The sequence below is a fragment of the Sarcophilus harrisii genome, chromosome 1 (genome assembly GCF_902635505.1).
Source record: "Sarcophilus harrisii chromosome 1, mSarHar1.11, whole genome shotgun sequence".
NCBI classification, from domain to species: domain Eukaryota; kingdom Metazoa; phylum Chordata; class Mammalia; order Dasyuromorphia; family Dasyuridae; genus Sarcophilus; species Sarcophilus harrisii.
Genome location: NC_045426.1, coordinates 201,534,847 through 201,556,496, shown reverse-complemented (window position 1 = coordinate 201,556,496; position 21,650 = coordinate 201,534,847). Strand labels below are relative to the sequence as shown.

General features: G+C 32.7%; 1 protein-coding gene across 3 annotated transcripts in view; it reads right to left on the bottom strand.

Annotated features, from left to right (window-relative positions):
* The window catches only part of TMEM232 (transmembrane protein 232), a 190,657-nt gene that overhangs the window by 115,136 nt on the left and 53,871 nt on the right, over positions 1 to 21,650 (bottom strand). For all 3 annotated transcript variants that reach the window (XR_004234190.1, XM_031968625.1, XM_031968622.1), the window contains exons 9-11: positions 20,273 to 20,430; positions 8,122 to 8,245; positions 4,576 to 4,828 (exon numbers count right to left, since the gene is read on the bottom strand). Coding sequence is in view for 2 of the 3 variants with exons in the window: in XM_031968625.1 (XP_031824485.1) it covers positions 4,576 to 4,828; positions 8,122 to 8,245; positions 20,273 to 20,430 (535 nt within the window). In the remaining variant the exon portion in view is untranslated. The remainder of the gene's footprint in view (positions 1 to 4,575; positions 4,829 to 8,121; positions 8,246 to 20,272; positions 20,431 to 21,650) is intronic.

The window sequence follows — 21,650 nt, the reverse complement described above, 5'->3', positions numbered from 1 at the left end:
CTTTTTTAGTTCAACGTTTTTTACACTTTCAATTTTATTTCTTCTTTGATTTCCAGGATTTTTATTTTCATATTTGAAGGTTTTTAATTTGTTCTTTTTCTATTTTTTTAAAATTGCATGCCCAATTCATTGAAATGCTCTCTCTCTCTCTCTCTCTCTCTCTCTCTCTCTCTCTTTTTTAATTGATGTACATGCTTAGAGACATAATATTTCCCCTATGTAATGTTTGGGTTGCTTCTTATAATTTTTGGAATGTTGTTTCATTTTTCTTCAATGATTTTTTCTTTGACCCTCTCACTTTTTAGGATTATATTATTTAGTTTTTTGAGAAATAGATTTATTTTGTTTCCACAGTATGAAAATTAAATTGAAAAAATGAAAAAAATTAGAAAATTAAACTCCCCGGTGACAAGGTCATCAAAAGTCTATCGGGATAGAGGTTATCTTGCCCAAAAGAATATAAGAATGTAAGCTTTTTGGGGTAGAGATTGGGTTTTGTAATCAGGGGTGGTGGCCTGCGATTTGAAAATAATCTTTTGTTCTTTGCTCTTAGCTTTTCCCTTTCTAGAATGTAAGCTCCTTGGGGGCAGGGATTGGATAGAGTGGGAAATACCCTCCTCTGTTAAGCATTTGATAGACTCAGTCTTTCTTAACTTTTTTTTTTTTAAAGAAACTATGCTTTAGAAACCCCAGCCAATGGGGAAAGGAGCCAGGGGACTGGGGAGCTCACTAGTTAAATAATAAAAAAGGAAATGCCCTTTGCCATTGTGTGTGTCTCTCTCTAAAACCATGCTTTGTGTATCAGAGACTGTGCACCCTTTCTCTTTTTTTTTTTTATTATTTTATTTTTTTTATTCAATAGCCTTTTATTTACAGGTTATATGTATGGGTAACTTTATAGCATTAACAATTGCCAAACCTCTTGTTCCAATTTTTCACCTCTTACTCCCCCACCCCCTCCCCCAGATGGCAGGATGACCAGTAGATGTTAAATATATTAAAATATAAATTAGATACACAATAAGTATACATGACCAAACTGTTATTTTGCTGTACAAAAAGAATCAGACTCTGACATATTGTACAATTAGCTTGTGAAGGAAATCAAAAATGCAGGTGGGCATAAATATAGGGATTGGGAATTCTATGTAGTGGTTCATAGTCATCTCCCAGAGTTCTTTCTCTGGGCGTAGCTGGTTCAGTTCATTACTGCTCCATTGGAAATGATTTGGTTGATCTCATTGCTGAGGATGGCCAGGTCCATCAGAACTGGTCATCATATAGTATTGTTGTTGAAGTATATAATGATCTCCTGGTCCTCTGTGCACCCTTTCTCATGAGAAAGAAATAAACTTTTTCCTAAACTCAACTCGGTCTTCTGATTGTTTTAGTGGTCACTTTTGTCCCACATAGTTTCTAAGTAATTTTGTATCTATATTTCCAGGACCCTTTAATGATTGCAATTTTTATTGCATTGTGGTCTGAAAAGGGTGAATTAAATATTTTTGGTTTTTGGCATTTCTTTGTGAATTTTGTGGCATAACAGACAATCAATCAGTTTTTGTGAAAGTGTCATGTACAACTGAGAAAAAGGTGCAAACTCCTTTCTGTTCTTGTTCAGTTTTCTCCAAAGTTGTATCGTTTCTAATTTTTCATAAATTCTATTCATCTCTTTAACTTCTTTCTTAATCTATTTCATGGTTAGATTTATCTAACTTTAACAGGGGAAATTTAAAGTCTTCCCTAAGTATAGCTTTACTCTTTCTTTTCTTTCTAGAAACTCATTTCACTTAAGAATGTTGAGGCTAAGGTATTTGGTGCATGTATAGTTAGTATTTATATTACATCATTGTTTAAGATAATGTTTAGAAAAATGCAGTTTCCCTGATTTTGGCTTTTAATTTGGTCTAATTTTGCTCTGCTTTGTTTGAGATCATGATTGCTATTCCTTTCTTTCTTACTTCAGTGGAAGCATAATAGATTCTGCTCCAGCCCTTTATTTAATTCACTGTGTGTCTGTTTCAGGTGTTTTTCTTGTAAACAACATATTGTTGGATTCTGATTTCTAATTCACTCTGTTAATAGATTCCACTTTTTGGGAGAATTCATCTCATTCACATTCACAGTTACAATAAAAAAAAACCAAACCCTTTATATTTCCTTTTTGCTATTTTTTTTTTCTATTTATAGTTTTCTGTCTTTTTTATCTTGTTCCTCATCTGAAGTTTGTTTTGCTTCTGACCACTCCCTTCTTTAAGCTACCGCTCTTTTATCATGTTCTCTTTCTTTTCTGTTAATCCCTCTTTCCCTTTTACTTCCATATTTGGTAAGATAAGAGTTCACTACTCAGCTGAATTATATATACATATACACATACAAACACTCACCCAGACTTAGCTATAGCTATCTGTCTATCTATCTATCTATTTATCTATCTATCCATCCCTCGGATAAGAATGAAGTTCAAGTACTGTCACCTTTTTATTTTTATTTTTAGATCATATCAGCATAATTGATTCACATCTATACTCTCTATTTATGTAGACTATGTCAAACTATCCTAATATTGATGAAGTTCTTAGGAGTTACATGTATCATCTTCCCATAAGAGAATGCAAATAGTTCAATCTTATTCAGTCCCTCATGATTTTTCTTTCATTATTGCCTTTTTATACTTCTTTTGAGTCATATTTAAATGTCAGTTTCTATTCATCTCTGGTCTTTTATCAAGAAAGTCTTATATTTCCTGAAATATCCATTTCCTCCCTTCAACTTCCCCCAACAATTATACTCAATTTTGATGGGTAGATCATTTTTTGGTTGTAATCCTATCTTTTTTTACCTTCCCAAAAATTCTAAGACCTCTTTTCCTTTAAAGAAGAAGGTGCTAAATGTTGTGTGATCTTGACTCTGGTGTCACAATATAGGAATGTTTTTTTTTTTTTTGTTTGTTTGTTTTTTTCTGCCTGCTTTCAATATTTTCTCCTTGATTTGGAATTTGGCTATAACATTCCTGGGAGCTTTGTTCTGGGATCTCTTTCAAGAAATTATTGGTGGATTTTTTTAATGTCTATTTTTTCCCTTGTAATGCCGGAGAAACTGAGGCAGGAGAGAGATTAGAGAGTTTTCAATAGTTTATTAATTGGAGAGTATAATTGACTGGACAGGACTCTCGTCTCAAATTATCCAGTCAGATAGAGATAAAGATATACTGGGACCAAGGAATCCATGTTGGTCCCAGGGCTGTCATCTCAAAGAATGCAACAGCAAAGAATGGGTGTATCTCAGGACCTTAAATATTCTTTAGACAAAGAAGGTAAAAAAGGTGGGAAGGCTTCTGTCAGGTTGGGGGGAGACCATAACTCCTAAAAGCCCAGAGACAGGATGTCTGAATACCCAGAGATAAAAATGTCAGTGAGGTATCTTGGAATATTTTAGAGGGATATGGTAAATTCTTGAGGACAGGGGAGGGTCAGGAGTTCTGCTCTCTTGTTTATCTTGCTAGCAATATATAACCTTAGAGTAAACGGTCCCCAGTCTTAATGGACTAGAGTGGGTTTTTACAGCTAAGGGGATTTAACAGAACAGCTAAGGAAACTGAGACAAAGGAAACTAGTTCAGGGGAAACCAAGTCAGAACAGTTAAAGAGAACTGTGGCATAACACCCTTTGGTTTTAATGTATTGGGGTAATTCTTCTTTAAAATTATTTGAAATATGATGTCAAGGCTATTTTATTGACCATGGCTTTCAAGCACTCTACTAATTCTTAAGTTATCTGTCCTTCATCTTTTTCTAGTTCCCACTCTGTGCTTTTGTTGACAATTCCACTACAAAATTCAACTTGGTGCATTATATTAAAAATGCTTGGAAGGGAATGTTGGGATAGTATGGTTGTGTTGCTGCCTCTGCACTGCTATCTAGGCTCCACTTAAGAGGAGTTTAAAGGTGATTAGCATTCTTTACTTCACATTTTGCCTAGAGTCAATCCTGGTTCCAGGAATTAGAATTAGATTCATGAAATATCTTAGTTTCTTCCCAATTAGATGTAAAAATGTTTTTTTTTTTTTTTTTTTTTAAACTTGAGTTCTGAAATTTTGCCTCTCTACTTCCTATCCAGCCCTCTCGTTGGGAAGATAAGCAATTTGATATAGTTTATGCATGTGCAATAATGCAGAACATACAATGAAAAATCTTGATGTTATTACTGAATCTTTTGCACTACAAGAACTTTAAGAGTCTCATTGTTAAAAAGTTTTTATTTTTAAAAATTTTGGAAAATTCTACCAAATTCTCTTTAGAATAATAAAACATAATGCAAATACTGAAATTCTTTTTTTCCCCCCTGAGGTATTTGGAGTTAAGTGACTTGCCCAGGGTCACACAGCTATTAAGTGTTTGAACTCAGGTCCTCCTGACTTCAGAGCTGGTGCTCTATCCACTGCACCACCTAGCTGCCCCTACTGCAGTTATTTTCAAAAGACTAAACTAGCTATGTCAATGTATATTTTCAGACAAATACATATAAATTTGCACTTTAAAAAATTAATTGATAAGATGCAAATGCTTGTACTTACAGTTATCTGATATCTGTGAAGAGAAATATGTTAAAAGGTCTAAAAAATTTGCTTCCTTCAATTCCATAGGTTCCATTGATTTTATGTTCTTCCGTTCTAGATATTTTGAGGTGTTTTCATGTTCATAAAAGCCTGTGTAAGCAATTTTCCGTAAAATGGATGTAGTTGCATGCAGACAGATGTCTCCAAGAACAGTTATATACATATAGGCTATAATCCATTCCCATGAAGGGTCATCATCCTTGTTTTCTTCCTAATATGCAAAAAAATTCCAAGACATCTTATTTGTGATTTATTTGGGTTGAGATTTTAGCAAATAATTATCTATACATATTTATATATTTATATTAAAAACCATTTTATAATTCTATCTTTAAATTAACTGCAATGCTTTGTACAGTTGGTTGGTTGTTGTCCATTCTTGAAGAGGATCAATGTAACATCACTATGTTGGAGTAAAGGTACGGTGTCTGGATGTGTCTTGATTAGGGCAATATAAACTCATAAGGCTCTATTACAGTTCAGACACACATAGTTCACATAAATATTCAAAGTGGAAATATTCCTAAATAAATGCATCTCACGTTCTTTTGAGCAATTGCAATCCTGCTTCACTCAGACCTTCTTGGATGAAGGCATGTGATATTGAGAAGTCCTTGACCCTTCTCTCATCTGTCATACAATTACTTCCAAAGTTCTGCAGAAAAATCTTGAGATTATATAACTGTATCACTTCCTCTGGCCTTTATGTGAATTTTGTTTTGCGTGAGTTCTCTTTTAAATAGTCTTTTAAGCAAACATAGAACAGCTGATAGGAGCTGTACTCTTTGTTGCAGAGTTTGAATGCTTGACAATTTAGCTCAAAATAAAAAAGAACCTCAGGGCTTTATTTTGCCAGGTGATCTTCAGATATTCTTAAGACAATTTAAATTGAAAAGATTCAGTTCCCTGGCTTTGGTATACTACTCAGGTTTCATAGACATACAACAATGAAGTCAGCACAATGGCTCTGTAGACCTTCAATCTGGTAGACAGGCTAATAATCCTTCTCTCTCATGCTTTTTCTTCAGAGTCCCTCAAACAATGAGCTAACCCTGCAAGTATCAACCTCATTATCAATGTTATGTCCCTAGAAAGTATACTGCCATGGTTAAATTAACTTATCCAGAGAATTTAATTTTTTTCCTTTTACTGTAACCAATGGTTCCACATATGAATGATGTGGTTCTGGCTTATGGAAACCCAATGTTTTCTTGGTATGACTTGTTAGATCAAAATTAGAACAAGCAGCAAAGAATCAATTTATACTTTATTACATATTGCTTTCCAGAGGCTGCATTGAGTGCACAAACATTTGTGAACAAAGAAATCCAATGTGTCCTTTTCAAGTTGAATAATTTACCTTCAGTGCAATTACTGACCTTCATGCTCTTTTCATTCTCACTGAAGGTGTCTGACATCATTGCTAAAAATACTATGGAGCATGGGGAGCAAGTTTATAAGCCTGCTTCACTGCATTGAGGACTGGGAAAGTATGAAAACATCATCCAGTATCCAGAACCTGTATAAACATGTCATCATAAAGCGACGTATAATTCTGATGAACTTTTCCAGGCAACCAAATTTTGCCATAATTTTCAATAAGCCCTTACAAATGGTAGTATCCAAGGTCTTGCTCAGATCTTTTTGCTTTTGATGTAAACATTATCTTCTCAGAAACAAATGACAATCCTACTGACAAACCCTGTTGAGTTATTGTTTTTTGGTTAGAAACTTAATTTCCTTAAAATTTTTGTCAAACTTATCTTTATTATTGCAATTGTTATAGCCCACAGAAGTAAATAAACTTCTGTTCATCAAATCTCTGAAATCTGCCCATTGCATTTCTTCTTCACTGTTTCCAACCATGTTATTGTTTCAGCTTTCCCTCCAAGTTAGCAATGAGTTGTTCCCACTTGGACAAAGACTCTAACGTGTTGATATTAAATCTCCTGATATTTGTCTTGCCTTGGGATTGCTGCTTTGTTTGAATGTGAATATTTAGCATAAATGTCTATGATCAATCCATCACTATGTACCACACATCTGCTTCATCACTCTCACATGTTTGTCTCTTCAGCTTTTAGTGTCAGAACATATATCTAGTTTATAGCACCTATGTTTTCTGTGAGAATCCATCCTTAAAGTTTTATTGCATGTAGGCAAATGGGAGATAGTGCTGGTGAAGAGATGGTCATGAGATGCATGTCTTCAGAGGTAAGTGACTATTTGATGTTGCTTTTTTCTAATTCCATTCTTTCTATGTTTCTATTCTTTTCTATGTTTGTTAGTCTTACTCTTGCATTAAAGTCACCCAGAATTTCAAGCTTATCTTCTTTCATTGTATTGATGATGAATGTCTCAGGTTTTTATAAAAATTTTCTTTGACCTCATCACAGTTCATCATGGGGGGAGAATGGAGCTTTCTTGAAAGTGGCAATCACATTGACAAGAGCCTATCTTTTACTCCTTTTGGTAGGCATACAAATTTATTGGCTAGTTTAGTTTTGATTGCAAAACTTATGTCAGCTTCAGTGTTCATCTTCACTGTGGCCACTCCAGAAAAAATGTTTATCTTGCTCTGGCTGGTAAATTAGCTTTCATTTGCTAGCCTTGATTCACTCAGGGCTGCTATTTGGATGTAATACATGCTGAATTCTCTCATAACAATCACCATTAAGTCTTTATGTTCTATTGAATTTAGTTTTGCCCATAAATGTGTACACATTCCATGAACTGATGATGAGTTGAATAATCTTTGCAAAAAATTTTGTACATCGTTTTTTTGTGATGACCACAGGATTTCTTTTAGAAAAATTTGGAAAGACATAAATCAACTTATGCAGAGTAAAGTGAGCATAACCATGAGATCATTGTATACAAATTGATGATCAATTACCAAAGACTTTTCTACTTTGATGAACCTTTAAGAACTCCACAATAAATGATTCAGCTATTTTCATAGCTGTTGGAACAAATTGTTTTCATCTGCCCTTTCCATCAGGGAAAGTCTTCACTGATAAGTTTGAGGCCCATTGGTTGTTTGCCAAAATGATTTAACAGGATATGGCTACTGCTCATGAAATAGCTTTCTGAAGTCATAGGAGAAGATTTGGGTGAATCGGGTAAGAGTGTGGCACTGACTGAGTGTGGGAATGTGGGATGTTATTCACCAACTGTATCCCTGTCTCAAATATTCTTAAATTCTTAAAGCCAATTATATACACCTGGCTAATTGAATTCAACTGATATTCACTATCCTAGTAAAAAAATATCCTTAGTGACTCAAGAGTTCCCTGTAGGTTGAAAGAGGAATTAAAAAGACTAAAGTGCATTAAATGTCGTCTTCTATTAAAAAAATAAACTGTATCCTAATTCAAATGCTGAGATCAAGTGGAAATTTAATATTAAATGAATAACAAAAGTAAACTTTTCTGCTATCCAATTTTTTGTATGTGTTTGATTTCATCAAACACAATTTCCTTTAACATTTAAGTTAGTTGTTACCTGCTTCTGAGGAGATATACAACTCAAAATAAAATCTTTTCCAAGATTCATGAAAATCTTCAAGCAGGACATGTTTAATTTTGCAGCATCCCCAAGAATAAAGAAACAAAGGATTGACTCCAAACTAAATAATTAAAGAGAGAAAACACAAAATTCAATGAAAAATAAAATGTCAGAGTATTAAAAAATAAAAAACAATTAAATAGCTAAAGGCAACTACATTCCTGTTTGCCAGTTTTCTATAGAGTAGATACATTTTGGCATTTGTTGATAGCAGCTAAAGTCTACTTGAAAGTATAAAGGTTTTATATTTTATGAAGTATAGTGCACAGATTTACAGAAACTACATAAGGTGAAAAATTGATCACATATTATTGTATACACAATGAAGAATGAATACAGAACATAGAATTTAAAATATTCAAACAATTATATATATATAATTGAAACAAAGAGATCGATATATATTATATATATATATATCGATCTCTTTGTTTTGTTATATAAACTTTTGTTATATAAACTATGTAACCCTGAGCAAGTCAAATAGCCCTGATTGCCTCAGTTTTCCCATCTAGAGGAGGAAATGACAAACCACTTCAGGTTATATTCCAAGAAAACTCTAAATAGTGTCACAAAGAGTTGAGCACAATGAATAACAACAACTAAAGAGACACTTGCCCAAAGTTGCATGAGTAGTAACATGAAATCTGGAAATTAAATGTATTCGGTCTTCTCAGAAAAGACCCTTTTCCCCTATTATGCTAGACTATCAGAAATTTATTTTAAAAATTATTTATTTCAGCTAGACATTTAACTATCTCATAAAGAGATTGGTGAAACAATGCTAAAGTTTTAGGATTCATTAACATTAAAGATCAATCACAAATAAAGTTAAACTCAATATATCTAAAATCAGTCATTTTATGTTCATCTCCAGCTATGGTCTTTTTTTTTTTTTCCAGTTAACTGTTTTAATATATCCCTTTCCCATAGTCATGCACATTCCAGAGGTTGTGACTTTTCCAAGCTCACACAATGTCAGACACAGGACTTGAATGCAACTCTTTTTAATTATGAGATTGTCTCTTTATCCATTAATACACTCTCATCATATCTAAATCTATAGGTATGTTTATGTAATATATGTAAATATACACACTTTTTTATATGTTTCAGTTTGAATATAATGCTAATGTACAAAATGTACCTGAAGGAATATTGAAGTGCAGGTATATAGACATGCCTAGAAAATTATAGATACTACATGTGGCACATGCATAATATTTGATAAATTATACAAAATACATATAGGAACTTTTATTTAATAAAGGTTAAAGAAAAGAAATATAATAATTTTTGTATTGCCTTATGAAATATAAAAGATATGTCTCTGACATTAGCTATTTGCTACAATACTCTTATTCCCTCACAGCTTAAGAATGTCACAAAGACAAATATAAAAAATTCATAATTTCCTGAATCTATCTTCTGATCAAAATCTTTGGTTCCAGAATGTTTAAAATGTTATCCATCCCAGAGCAATGTTACTAAAATAGGAAACAAAAAAAGATTAATCATTGTAGTCACCTATGACTTTAGTGCTTTTACAAGAAACATTCTCCTTTCAATCCGTTAATGTTTTTGTGAGACTTCTATACAAAAAAAAAAAGCCTTTTCAAATAGGCCAAAAAATAGTTAACCTTTCCATCCAAATTAGAGTAAGGCAAAAGTGAAAACAAAAACAAAATTCAGACCTTAAAATGGAAGGAATGGAGGGAGGGAAGGAATAAGGGAAGATGAAAGAAAAGAAGAAAGGAAGGAATAAAGAAAAAGAAAGGAAGAAGAAAGGAAAAAAATTATAAATACAAGTCATTCCATATTTTGTAAATAGTTAAAGGATATGAACAATTCTTTGATGATGAAATTAAAATCATTTCTAGTCATATGAAAAAATTCTCTAGATTGGCGAGACTTGCATGAACTGATGCTGAGCGAAATGAGCAGAACCAGGAAATCATTATATACCTCAACACCGATACTGTATGAGGATGTATTCTGATGGAAGTGGATTTCTTCAACAAAGACAAGATCCAACTGAGTTTCAATTGATCAAGGATGGACAGAAGCAGCTACACCCAAAGAAAGAACACTAGGAAATGAATGTAAACTGCTTGCACTTTTGTTCTTCTTCCCAGGTTATTTATACCTTCTAAATCCAATTCTCCTTGAGCAACAAGAAAACTGTTCGGTTCTGCACACATATATTATATCCAAGATCCACTGCAATCTATTTAACATGTATAGGACTGCTTGCCATCTTTGGGGAGAGGGCGGAGGGAGGGAGGGGAAAAATCGGAACAGAAGTGAGTGCAAGGGATAATGTTGTAAAAAACTACCCTGGCATAGGTTCTGTCAATAAAGTTATTTAAAAAAAAAAAAAAAGAATGACATCATATTCTCAGACTGGAAAAAAAAAAAGAAAGAAAAAAAGAATAATTCCCTGAAATATAAACCTACCTCTATCCCTATTTTTCACATGAAAATTATTTCATTAAAATTATTTGTGTAAAAAAAAAAAAAAAAAGAAAAAATTCTCTAAATCACTATTGATTAGATTGGAGAAATGCATATTAAGACAACCTCTCAGATTGACTAAGATGACAGAAAAAGATAATGACAAACGTTGGAGGGTATATAGGAAAACTGGGACACTAATAAATTTTTGAAGGAATTGTGAACTGATCCAACCATTCTGCAGAACAATTTGTTACTATGCTCAAAGAGCTATCAAGCTGTGCATATCCTTTGATCCAACAGAATAATTACTGGGTCTATATCCCAAAGAGATCATTAAAAAGAGAAAAAGACCCATATGTGCAAAAATGTTTGTGGCAGCCTTTTTTTGTAGTGATAAGGAACTGAAAGTTGAATGGATGCCTATCAGCTGGAGAATGGCTGAATAAGTTATGGATGTAATAGAATATTATTGTTCTAATAAGAAATGATGAGCAGCCTGATTTTAGAAAAGCCTGGAAAAATTTACATGAACTGATCTTAAGTGAAGTGAGTAGAACCAAGAGAACATTGTACACCACAATACTATGTGATGATCAGCTGTGATGTACTTGGCTCCTTTCAGCAAAGAATTGATTCAAGGCAGTTCCAATAGACTTGTGATGAAAAAAGCCATCTGCATCCAGAGAGAGAACTATGAAGACTGAATATGGATCGAAGTATAATATTTTCTTCTTATTTTGGGGGACTATGGTTGGTTTGCCTTTTTTTTCCTCATTTTTTTTTCTTTCACCTTTTGATCTGATTTTTTCTTGCACAACATTATGAAAATGGAAATATGTTTAGAAGAATTGCACTTTTAACCCATATTGGAATGCTTGTTGTCTATGGGAGAGGGTGGGAGAAGGATAGGAGAAAAAGTTAGAACACAAGATTTTTGCAAAGGTGAATGTTGAAAACTATCTTTGCATGTATTTGATAAAATAAAAAGCTTAAAAAAACTAAGTATGATCCTCTAGGAATTTTTTAAAATTAAACTTTAGTGGAATAGAAAATTTCCAAATATTTCTTAAAAATAAGGCCAGAAGTGACCACATATTTTAAAAGGAAAACCCAGAAACCAAGAAAATCCAAAAAAGGTCTATACTTTGAGAAAGAATATATAAGGATGAATTGGTTAAATGTTAACAAGGGAATATGAAACATATGAATAAGAAATACATTCTCAGAATGCTAATACCTTTAAGGTTATAGGGAAAGGCTAAAATGGCAGAAGATCTATGAGTGTTTTGTTATATTTTAATGGTTTTAGGAGAAGACAAATTGGGAGGGAAGGAAGAAGAAGAAGAGGAAACTCACTGTTGCATTATAGGGTTTCAGAAGATGAATAGTAAGAGTAAGAATAAGAGTAAGAGAACTAGTAAGAGAGCAAGAGGTGAGGAGACTGCATCTAATGAACCTCTCCTTCATCTGAATCAGATAAAGAGAGAATGAAAACAATTATACACACACACCACCACTCTCACTTACCACTGAGAGTACTGAAAGACATTATAAGTAAAGGAATCACCATTAGCAAAACAAACTCAAGTGTTGGATGGCATAAATGAAGCAGGATTTAAAAAGTGTTGAATGCAGCCATTAGAGGAGCTACCTAACACTGACCTATAATTGGAGTAGGTCCAAACTGGTGGGGGCCAGACTTGTGAATAAAACCTTTGCTGCATCTGGAGTCTGCTGTGCTGATCAGATATTATCAATCCACAGCCTCCTCAGCCCTCTCTATGAATCTTTGGTTGTTAAACAAAACAATTTATGTGACAGCTTTTTAAATCCTATTTCATATATGACAAATACCATTTGCTGTAAACTTGAAATAAAGCCATAAAACCACTTGAAATATCACTGATTTTAAAAAGGGGAGATTATTTGATTGCAAAGATCCCAAAATAGTAAATGAAAAAATATATTTGCACAATTATAGAAAAAGATTTTTAAAATTCTATTTAGTATGAAGCTATTAAAAAAAATAATAGACAGCTTTGGAGTAAACTATAAAGAGAACTCTTGGGGAAGGAGGGGAAGATCTATAGGACTAATGATTTAATAGGAAATTCAAGAATCAAGATGAAGAGAAAGTTGGACTAATACTCTAATGACTAAGCACTTTGATGCCCTATAAGTGGATCAATACTTTTTGTGAAAGGAGTAAACAGTGGAAAGGTGAATTAGGAGAGGGAAAGTAAGAGCTATAAGACACTTTCAAAAAAGAGTATAAGATACTCTTTCAAAAAGAGAGGGAGATTGTAGGAATGCAAGACAGAAGCAAAGAAAGAGGGAAATTTGGAGTTAGAGAGGAGATCTATATTGGGAGAAAGGAAAAATGGTACCAAAGAATTTTCCTGTGGGAAAGGAGGTGTATGTTTTCAGCAAAAGTCAGGGACCATATAATAGATTTTTGGGGGTAGCCAAGGAAGAATTTGCTCTTTAGAAGATTACCTTATAAAGAAGGATCTGTTACATAAAATAGCATCCAACTTCCAGAAAGGGGATATATGAATCTTGAAGGACAGGAAATACTCAGTATGGTATGGGAAATACCAACTGGTAGCATGGTATTAGGAATGATGATGTAAGACACACATTGACTCTCTTTAAACAACACTGTTTCCAGCTGACATTATTTCCTTCATGAAGCAGTACATCTAAGAGTGTGGCACAGATTAAAATAGAAAGAAAGGGATGGAATCCATAAATTTTTGATCATAGAAATGTGATTTTTAAAAGGAAACTAAAATCTGTTTCTTCAGAAGTGCTTTCTTCACAAGGAACACAAAGAAAATAAAGAACATACTTGCAAATTGGCAAAGATGTTCAATAAATGGCAGTAGTCAATGTTGGAGGGGTGAATAGCATGATAAGCACAAAAACAAAGCATGAACTATGAAAAATAAAGCTAAAAAACATGAGAGGACACCCCTAAATACCCCTTACCAGGTACTTACATATTACATATTAGCAGGTATTACATATTACACATTTTGGGAATTTTTAATGTATCAATCAGTTCTGCTGATTTTTTTAATTAAAAAATATGATCACTGTTATATGGGATTATATGGAAGGGATAAAGGAAGAATAAAGAATGATTATAATTATGTAAGAAACAAGACATCATGAAAAACTCCACCAACAATGTATTAGTGTCTCCACCAAGTTACCCTTCCAACACATTATCATTATTTTTTCCTTTCATCTTTGCCAATCTGAGAGGTGTATAATGGTACCTCAGAGTTGTCTTAATTTGCATTTCTCTGATCAATAGTCACATCCTTTCTCAATAAACATTGGTGACTCACTAAAAATAATAAATTAAACTTCACTTGTCTGGTTGACAGATTCCATTTTTTAGCATGTTAGTCAATGTTTGCTACATAGAGTATTCATTTGTTCTTGTTTTTTGAATAAATGTTCATGATACATGTGTATGACATTTCTGTTTTGTTTAAATGTCTTGGGCGTCATATTCATTTTTCAAAAAAAAAATCAATATCCCCAAATCAGAAAAAATGTTCTGAACAGACTGGGAGGAAAGTGAAATAATTGCAAGCATAAAACAAGACAAAATTTCCCCCCCCAAAAAAAAACCTGTAGCAAAGCAATGTTACACAAAATGGAAGTGGAGAAGATCGACAGAGGTAATTTTGAATCCAATGTTAGAATCCAATGCTTAATTGGAAGGAAAAGGACAAGGGTTAAAGGACATAAATAAATAGGTTAAAAATTAAAATAATATGAGTAAAAGCAAAATGTAACATAGACTCTGGAGCTATTCTTCAAATTGCCATTTATATTGGCAGTAACCCATAAAGTTCCTGGGGTAAACATTAATGGTTTGGGATTGGGAAAAGTCTCTAATACTACTGTTTCATGGTCCTCACTTGTGATTCCCCACAAATTATCATAACTTTCCTATTGCTGGTGGGGGAATCACTATCCTCTCAGTCCCACAGCCTCATAACTTATGTGTTATTCTCTATTCCTTTCTCACATCTTCCAAATCCAATAAACCTGCTGATTTCATCTGTGCAACATCTCTCAAATACACAATTTTCTCTCTTCTAATGCTGTCACCACTCTGGTGCAGGCTCTCATCAACTCACATTTAGACTATTGCAATAACCTCTTGATCAGTTTGTCAATCCATCAAAGTGATTTTCCTTAAGTGAAGAATCAACTATGTCATATCCTTTCTCTCTTTTTAATTTTAATAGTATTTTATTTTTCTAATTATATGTAAAGATAAGTTTTTTAAAAATAGCTTTTCATTTTTAATATATGTGCAAAGATAGTTTTCAACATTCACCCTTGCAAAACCTTATATTCCAAATGTTTCTCCCTCTCTTTCTCTCACCCCTCCCCTAGATAACAAGTAATCCAATATATATTAAATAGGTGCAGTTCTTCTGTATATATTTCCACATTTATCATGCTGCACAAGAAAAATATCAATCAAAAAGGGGAAAAGATGAGAAAGAAAACAAAAAGCAAGCAAACAACAACAAAAAAGGTGAAAATATTATGTTGTGATCCACATTCAATCCCCATTGTCCTCTTTCTACATGCAGATGGCTCTCTATCACAAGTCTATTAGAACTGGCCTGAATCACTTCATTGTTGAAAAGAGCCAAGACTGTCAGAATTGTTATTACTCTGTACAACTTGGTTCTGCTCACTTCACTTAGCATCAATTCATGTAAGTCTCTCCAGGTCTCTCTGAAATCATCCTGCTGATCGTTTCTTACAGAATAGTAATATTCCATAACATTGGTATACCACAATTTATTCAGCCATTCTCCAATTGATGAACATCCACTCAGTTTCCAGTTTCTGGCCACTCCAAAGAGGGCTGCCACAAACATTCTTGCACATACAGGCCCCTTTTCATTTCTTTAAGGTCTCTTTGGGATATAAGCCCAGTAGTAGCACTGCTGGATCAAAGGGTATGCACAATTTAACAACCTTTTGGTCAAGGGACCAAATTGTTCTTCAGAATAGTTAGATCAGTTACAACTCCACCAACAATGTATTAGTGTCTCCACCAAGTTACCCTTCCAACACATTATCATTATTTTTTCCCTTTCATCTTTGCCAATCTGAGAGGTGTATAATGGTACCTCAGAGTTGTCTTAATTTGCATTTCTCTGATCAATAGTCACATCCTTTCTCAATAAACATTGGTGACTAACTAATGCCTTGAGGATCAAATAAAAAAAATCCTTTGTTTTATAATCAAAGCCTTTCATAATTATTCCTCCTCACTATAATTTATTGATTATATACTGAGACCAATTAGCCAGCCAGTTTTAGTTAGCTTTTAGAAATGAGTATTTACTAAAGTAATATATTAAGGAGTAGTAGAAACATTTCCCCATACTAGAGATATACTCTCTCCCAAGAACATATGGAACCTAGGAAAAAAGAAAACTGAAGTTTAGACCACACAATAGTACTAGGAAATTCATTTTGCTAGAAATTCATTGAAGATATGGAGGATGACATTCCAAAACATAATTATCTTTTTTTAAAAAATGTCTGCAACAAGGGCCAAATGGATTCCCATGTTATGGTTTAATTTCTTTTATGTGGGAATATTTCCAAAAAATAAATTTCATGTTATTTCCTGGTTGTTTCTTGTGGGAATTTTTTTTTCTTTCTTCCTCCCTTTTTAGTTACTGGAACTGTGGTGCATGAAGTTAGTCTGGGACATATAATCTTGCATCCAACATGACTTAGCACCACCCACTGGATCCACTGCTCAAAATGTATTATTCTTGTTTGGAGAGAACATGATGTTTTTAATGGGTGCGAATGTGCTCCCAAAACAGCTATATTCATTCAGAGTTATCTAAAACATTTCTTGATTAGTACTGATCCCAAAGAGAAGAGCATTTGTTTGTATAGTTCTACACTTTACAAGTTACATACCACTTTGTAAGTCTCATGGTATTCATGTAGGAATTGAGCTAAATCATTTTTTCTTCATTTTGTCCCAGATATCTCTAATATGCCAGCCATGCAACTTGAGGTTGCTCTCTGGGAGGACTGTCCAGGAACCCCCTTTCTTAGAGTATTTCAGCTATCAGATTAGTGGCCATGGAACCTAGGTACCTATCTCATATCAAATGGAGCCATTGGTAAACATAGCAAAATAGCATTTTAAAAAAAAGCAAGTTTTTTTTTAATAGATGAAGGCCTATTGGGCTTTTGGAGAAGAAAGAGTTCCAGCATCTGGATAAGAGATTTCAGTTAGGACATGGTAAGAAACTTATAGATCATTCAACAGTTAATAAAAAAAAAAAATTCTACATTTTGTATTTTGTTAACAAGTAGATTTTTGTCAAGTAGATTTTTATAATTTTGTGTCTTTATTGATTTCAGTTTATTCATTTGTTAAGCTTTAGAAAGAAATAGCATCTCATTTTGGTTATCACTTCTATAATTTTTTTGATTTCCTATTTATTTCTCCCCTAATTTTCTATATTTTCATTTTTATGCTTATTCAAGATTTGCTTGTTTGATAGCTAAGTTTTCAAATGCATTTTTTATTTCATGAATTCTCTCATTTTCTATTTGTTAATGTATGGTTTTAGTTCTAAAATTTTCCTATAAGAACTGACTTCCTGCTCATTTTAGTTTCTTTTTTCATCATTATTTCCCTTCTTATAATTAAATATTTCTGATTTGTTCCTTGTCCTACTCAATATTTAGAATTTTATTATTAAATTACTTTGTCTCTCTCTTTTTTGATGATTCTTGGATTAATACTTTATTATTAAGGTTTGTAAAAATATGTTTATTATTTCTGCATTTTAACATTTGCATTACCTCTGTATACTATTACAAGGTTAAAAGATTTCTCCAGCACTGAAAAATAAGCTTGAAAATTCACTTATTTTGTATTATTTTCTATGTCTTCTTGTAATATTTAGATGTTCAGGCATATGGAACTTATGTCAAAGTTGATTTATTATCTATAATTCCTTTCAGCATAATGTTTCCCTTTTTATCTTTTGGTATTCTGAATTTTTGTTTTTGCTTTGTCTGTGATGATTACAACTTCTGCTTTTTCAGATCCATCTGATATATGGTAATTGTGTTCTAGTTTGTCATCATTGTGTATGTCTTTTTCTTTTTAAGTGTGTTCTTTTAAGGATATATTCTTTTAAGAATATAGGGATTTTGTTTTCTTATCCAAACTTTCATTTACTTTCATTTCATTGAGCTGCTGAATCCATTCACAATTAAAGTTATCAGAGTTAAGCTTATTTTCCTTCACTTGATTCCAATTTCCCCCACTGAAGATGTTCCAGTAATGTAATTTATTATCACCCTCTGCCCTACTCATGATCATTCTGCCCCCTCCATTTGCCATAAAATCTCTTGAGTCAATTCCTTCACGCTCTTCTTGCTCCCGAAAACTCTTACTGCTCTATAACTAAGGCAGGATGCTGTCAATGGAAGCACATCACTCTCTCTGTAGTCTCATGAAACATCAAATCTCTACAGAATGATAACATTTTACAATCCCTATCTGCCATTTCAAAGTAATCCTCCACTGCCACCATGGGTGTATTTTTCAGTAGGACTTCAGCCACTGAATCTAAGTATCTTTCTCTCCCCCAGTTTGTTTCCCTTTCTTTATCTCCTAATCCATTCTCCATTAGCCCTTCCTCTTCCATGGTTTTTTAACCACTTTATTTAGGATACAACACATTCTCTTGCATTTTCTTTTTCCATTATCCTTTTAAGATAGATGTTCTTCTATTTTGCACTTTAGCATCAAAAAACCCTGAAAAGGGATTCACCTGATTGGAATACAACCTATAGGTTAATTATATCCTGTTTTATGGAGTTTTGGAGACAACCTTATATCCAAAGAATCCCCTAATTTGCTTTTGGAGCTCTTGGAATATCCTGTTTTTGAAGATATTTCCTTATTAGGCCTTGAACCATGCACTACTTATTACCAAGAATGCCTTCTCATTTATGTAGCAACGGGCCTCAACTCTGACACCTGGAATTCCTCATTCTCTTTGTTTCCTGGGACTTTTCTCCTAGAATCTGTCCAAATTCCTGCCTTTTCTCCTTTTATTTTTTTTTTTTGTTTGTTTAAAAATTGTATAAACAACCTGTTCTTTTCAACTTGAGTTTGAATATGTCAGAATAGACATTGTTCTAGCTTGCAAGCTTTTCCTTCTTAGGCATTAAAATGCATTTAAAATCTGTGTAAATTATAACCACACTCTAGATCATTTTAGGTTCCCCTTTTGGTGCCTGCAGTTTCTTCCATTTAATAATTCACAGGTTTTCTTTAACATAAGTTAATAAATGTTTGATGAATCAAACTGATTTGACTAAGAAAGCAATGATGATAAAAATGAAAATTCAAACCTTTGTTTGAAATTTTTAAAATGTGAAAAAAATTTTGATGGGTAAAATATAGTTTCAATGTGGTAATTTTATGTAATTTCTGCTCACATATAAGGATATGCATTTCCTTTTAAACTATAATTATATATTTTCCTTTTGTATCTTTAGGAGTACATTTCAATCAATAAATTACTTAAACTATTTAAATATAATATGAAAGTTTGTGGTTTCAGATTGCTCATATTCCTCATTTTGTCTTAAAACTTTCAGAATTGTGTAGAATTAAATAATCCCCAGAATTTAAAATTCATCTATTCTGTTGTTAATTCTCCAGATTCCAAGACAAGGCTTAAATAATGGGGTGTTGGGTATGAAGCGTTATCTAAATCTGTTCAAATTGCACCTTAAATCTATTACTTCTGAGTGACTTCAAAGTCTGGAATCAGAGGTGTGAAATCTTGTGAAATATGATGTAGAGGCTTAAAATCAACTGATAATGAAGGGGAGGGAGGGACATCAATTAAGAAGAAGCCTGCATTCTGCTTTAATAATACATTACTGCTGTTCATCCTGGCACACACACAAAAAAATTAGAAAGTGTTATTCTCTTTAAGGAAGAGAATATTTATTTTTTTTTTTTACCATTTATACACAAATGCTTTACAAATGATCATCTATGGCCATTTTTCGGCCAATTGCTCCATTTTCATTTTTCTTCCTCAGTTGACCTTAGGGGGTCTTCTGTGTCTGATTTAAAGCTTTCTTTTCCTATTGAGTATGCAAATTGATGTGAGCTTTCAAAACCATATTCCAGAAAGGAAATAATGTTCACTATTCAAGATTTGTTTGTTTGGTTTTTTTATACTTCACAAGACACTTTAAAAATATGTTTTCCTGAAGAATGGCACATGGTACTTCATAGCCCACAGTTACTACAAGCAATTTAAGAAGATTTAAAATGATGGAAATTAAGATATTATCAATAACAAATTTTAGTTAAGACAAATTGCAACAAAAAAATTAACAATTTATAAAGAAATGATCTTAAAAGAATATAAATGGACTCTGATTTTTCACATTGAAATTAGAACTTATTTTCATAGCCAGCCATAGTGTGGTTAACATTTAAATACAAAGGTTGTTTGACAATTTAGCACAACAGTTGCACTGTGTTCTATCAGATTTAAAAGAGAATCCTTACCAGAATTTTTTCTGAAGCTGTTTTTTATGTTTGAGGAGATGTTCAAGTACTTCATTTAACTGAGTTGTCTGGTTTTGTACACAAGACCAAACAACAATGCAGTGCCAAAGAAGGTGACTCACTTCCTGTCTTTTTGAATAAGGCTTAGAATTAACTTTCTGTGATTTAAAGACATATGAAAAGAAAATGTTTAAGAATTCTTTAAATTAAAATCAACATTTATTTTCTAGTTCTATTCAATTTTCACTGTCAAGTAATCTATAGTCTATCAACATTATCTTATAAACTTGCTACTCAAAATACCAGTCCTCATGTCCTCAAAAGGACCCACAGGATATAACAAATGGCTGGCTTTGAGGAATCTGTTGTGCTTAGTATATAATGGTAAGCAAACTGAAAAAGGACAGGGAACAACTAGGACACAACACCCACAGCACCTCTGACAAATTTACTTTCTATTTCATACAGAAAAAAAAAACAACACTTTTTTTAATGTGTTGGTTTCTATTATATAATGTTTTTAAAGCACATTTTAATTCAACCAAGAAAAAATGTATTATTACTATTTTTTTGAGAACTGTACATATCTTGTATGTACCTGAAAATATATAGATGCTGTTTACCTCATTGTAATGAGAACACTTTGAAGGCAAGGACTATTTTTATTTTTCTTTTATCCAAGCATTTAGCACAGGGACTAGGACACAGTAAATGTTTAGTAAATACTTTTTGATTGATTGACTATATAGTGTTTTCTGTTTATTGTTCAACAGTGAAGGAGAATGAATAAACATTTATTTAGAAATGATTATTTGCAAGCACTGTGCTAAGTACTTTTTGGAAATATTATCTCATTTGATTCTTACAATGATCCTGAACAGTAGATGCTTCTATCATCTTCATTTTACAGTTGAAGAAACAATGTAAAAAGAGGTTTTAAGAGGCTTGCTCAGGGTCCCATAAGTAGTGAGTGTCAGAGGCTAAATTGATTTCAGGTCTTCCTGACTGGCCCAGTGATCTATCCACTGAATCATCAACTACCTTTAATAATATATTAACAATCATCAGTGAACTTCTTTGAAGAATAATGTATTCTGACAATTTCTTTGATTTTAAAAAAATATTTTTTAAACTGATAATTAAAAATTGCCATGAGCTCATATATTTTATTTCTCAAAAGTGTCTTAAGCAGTATTAAGGGATAACTGTATGAAAGAAATAATGGTTAACAATTAAATACAATTTTAAAAACTGGAAGTTTAGTTCATAAATGATAGATTCAAAAAAGTTTCTATTAATACCATATCAAAATATCTAAACACAAAAGTTTTCTGTTACAATTATTAATTTAATAGAAAAATGAAATGGATCACTACCT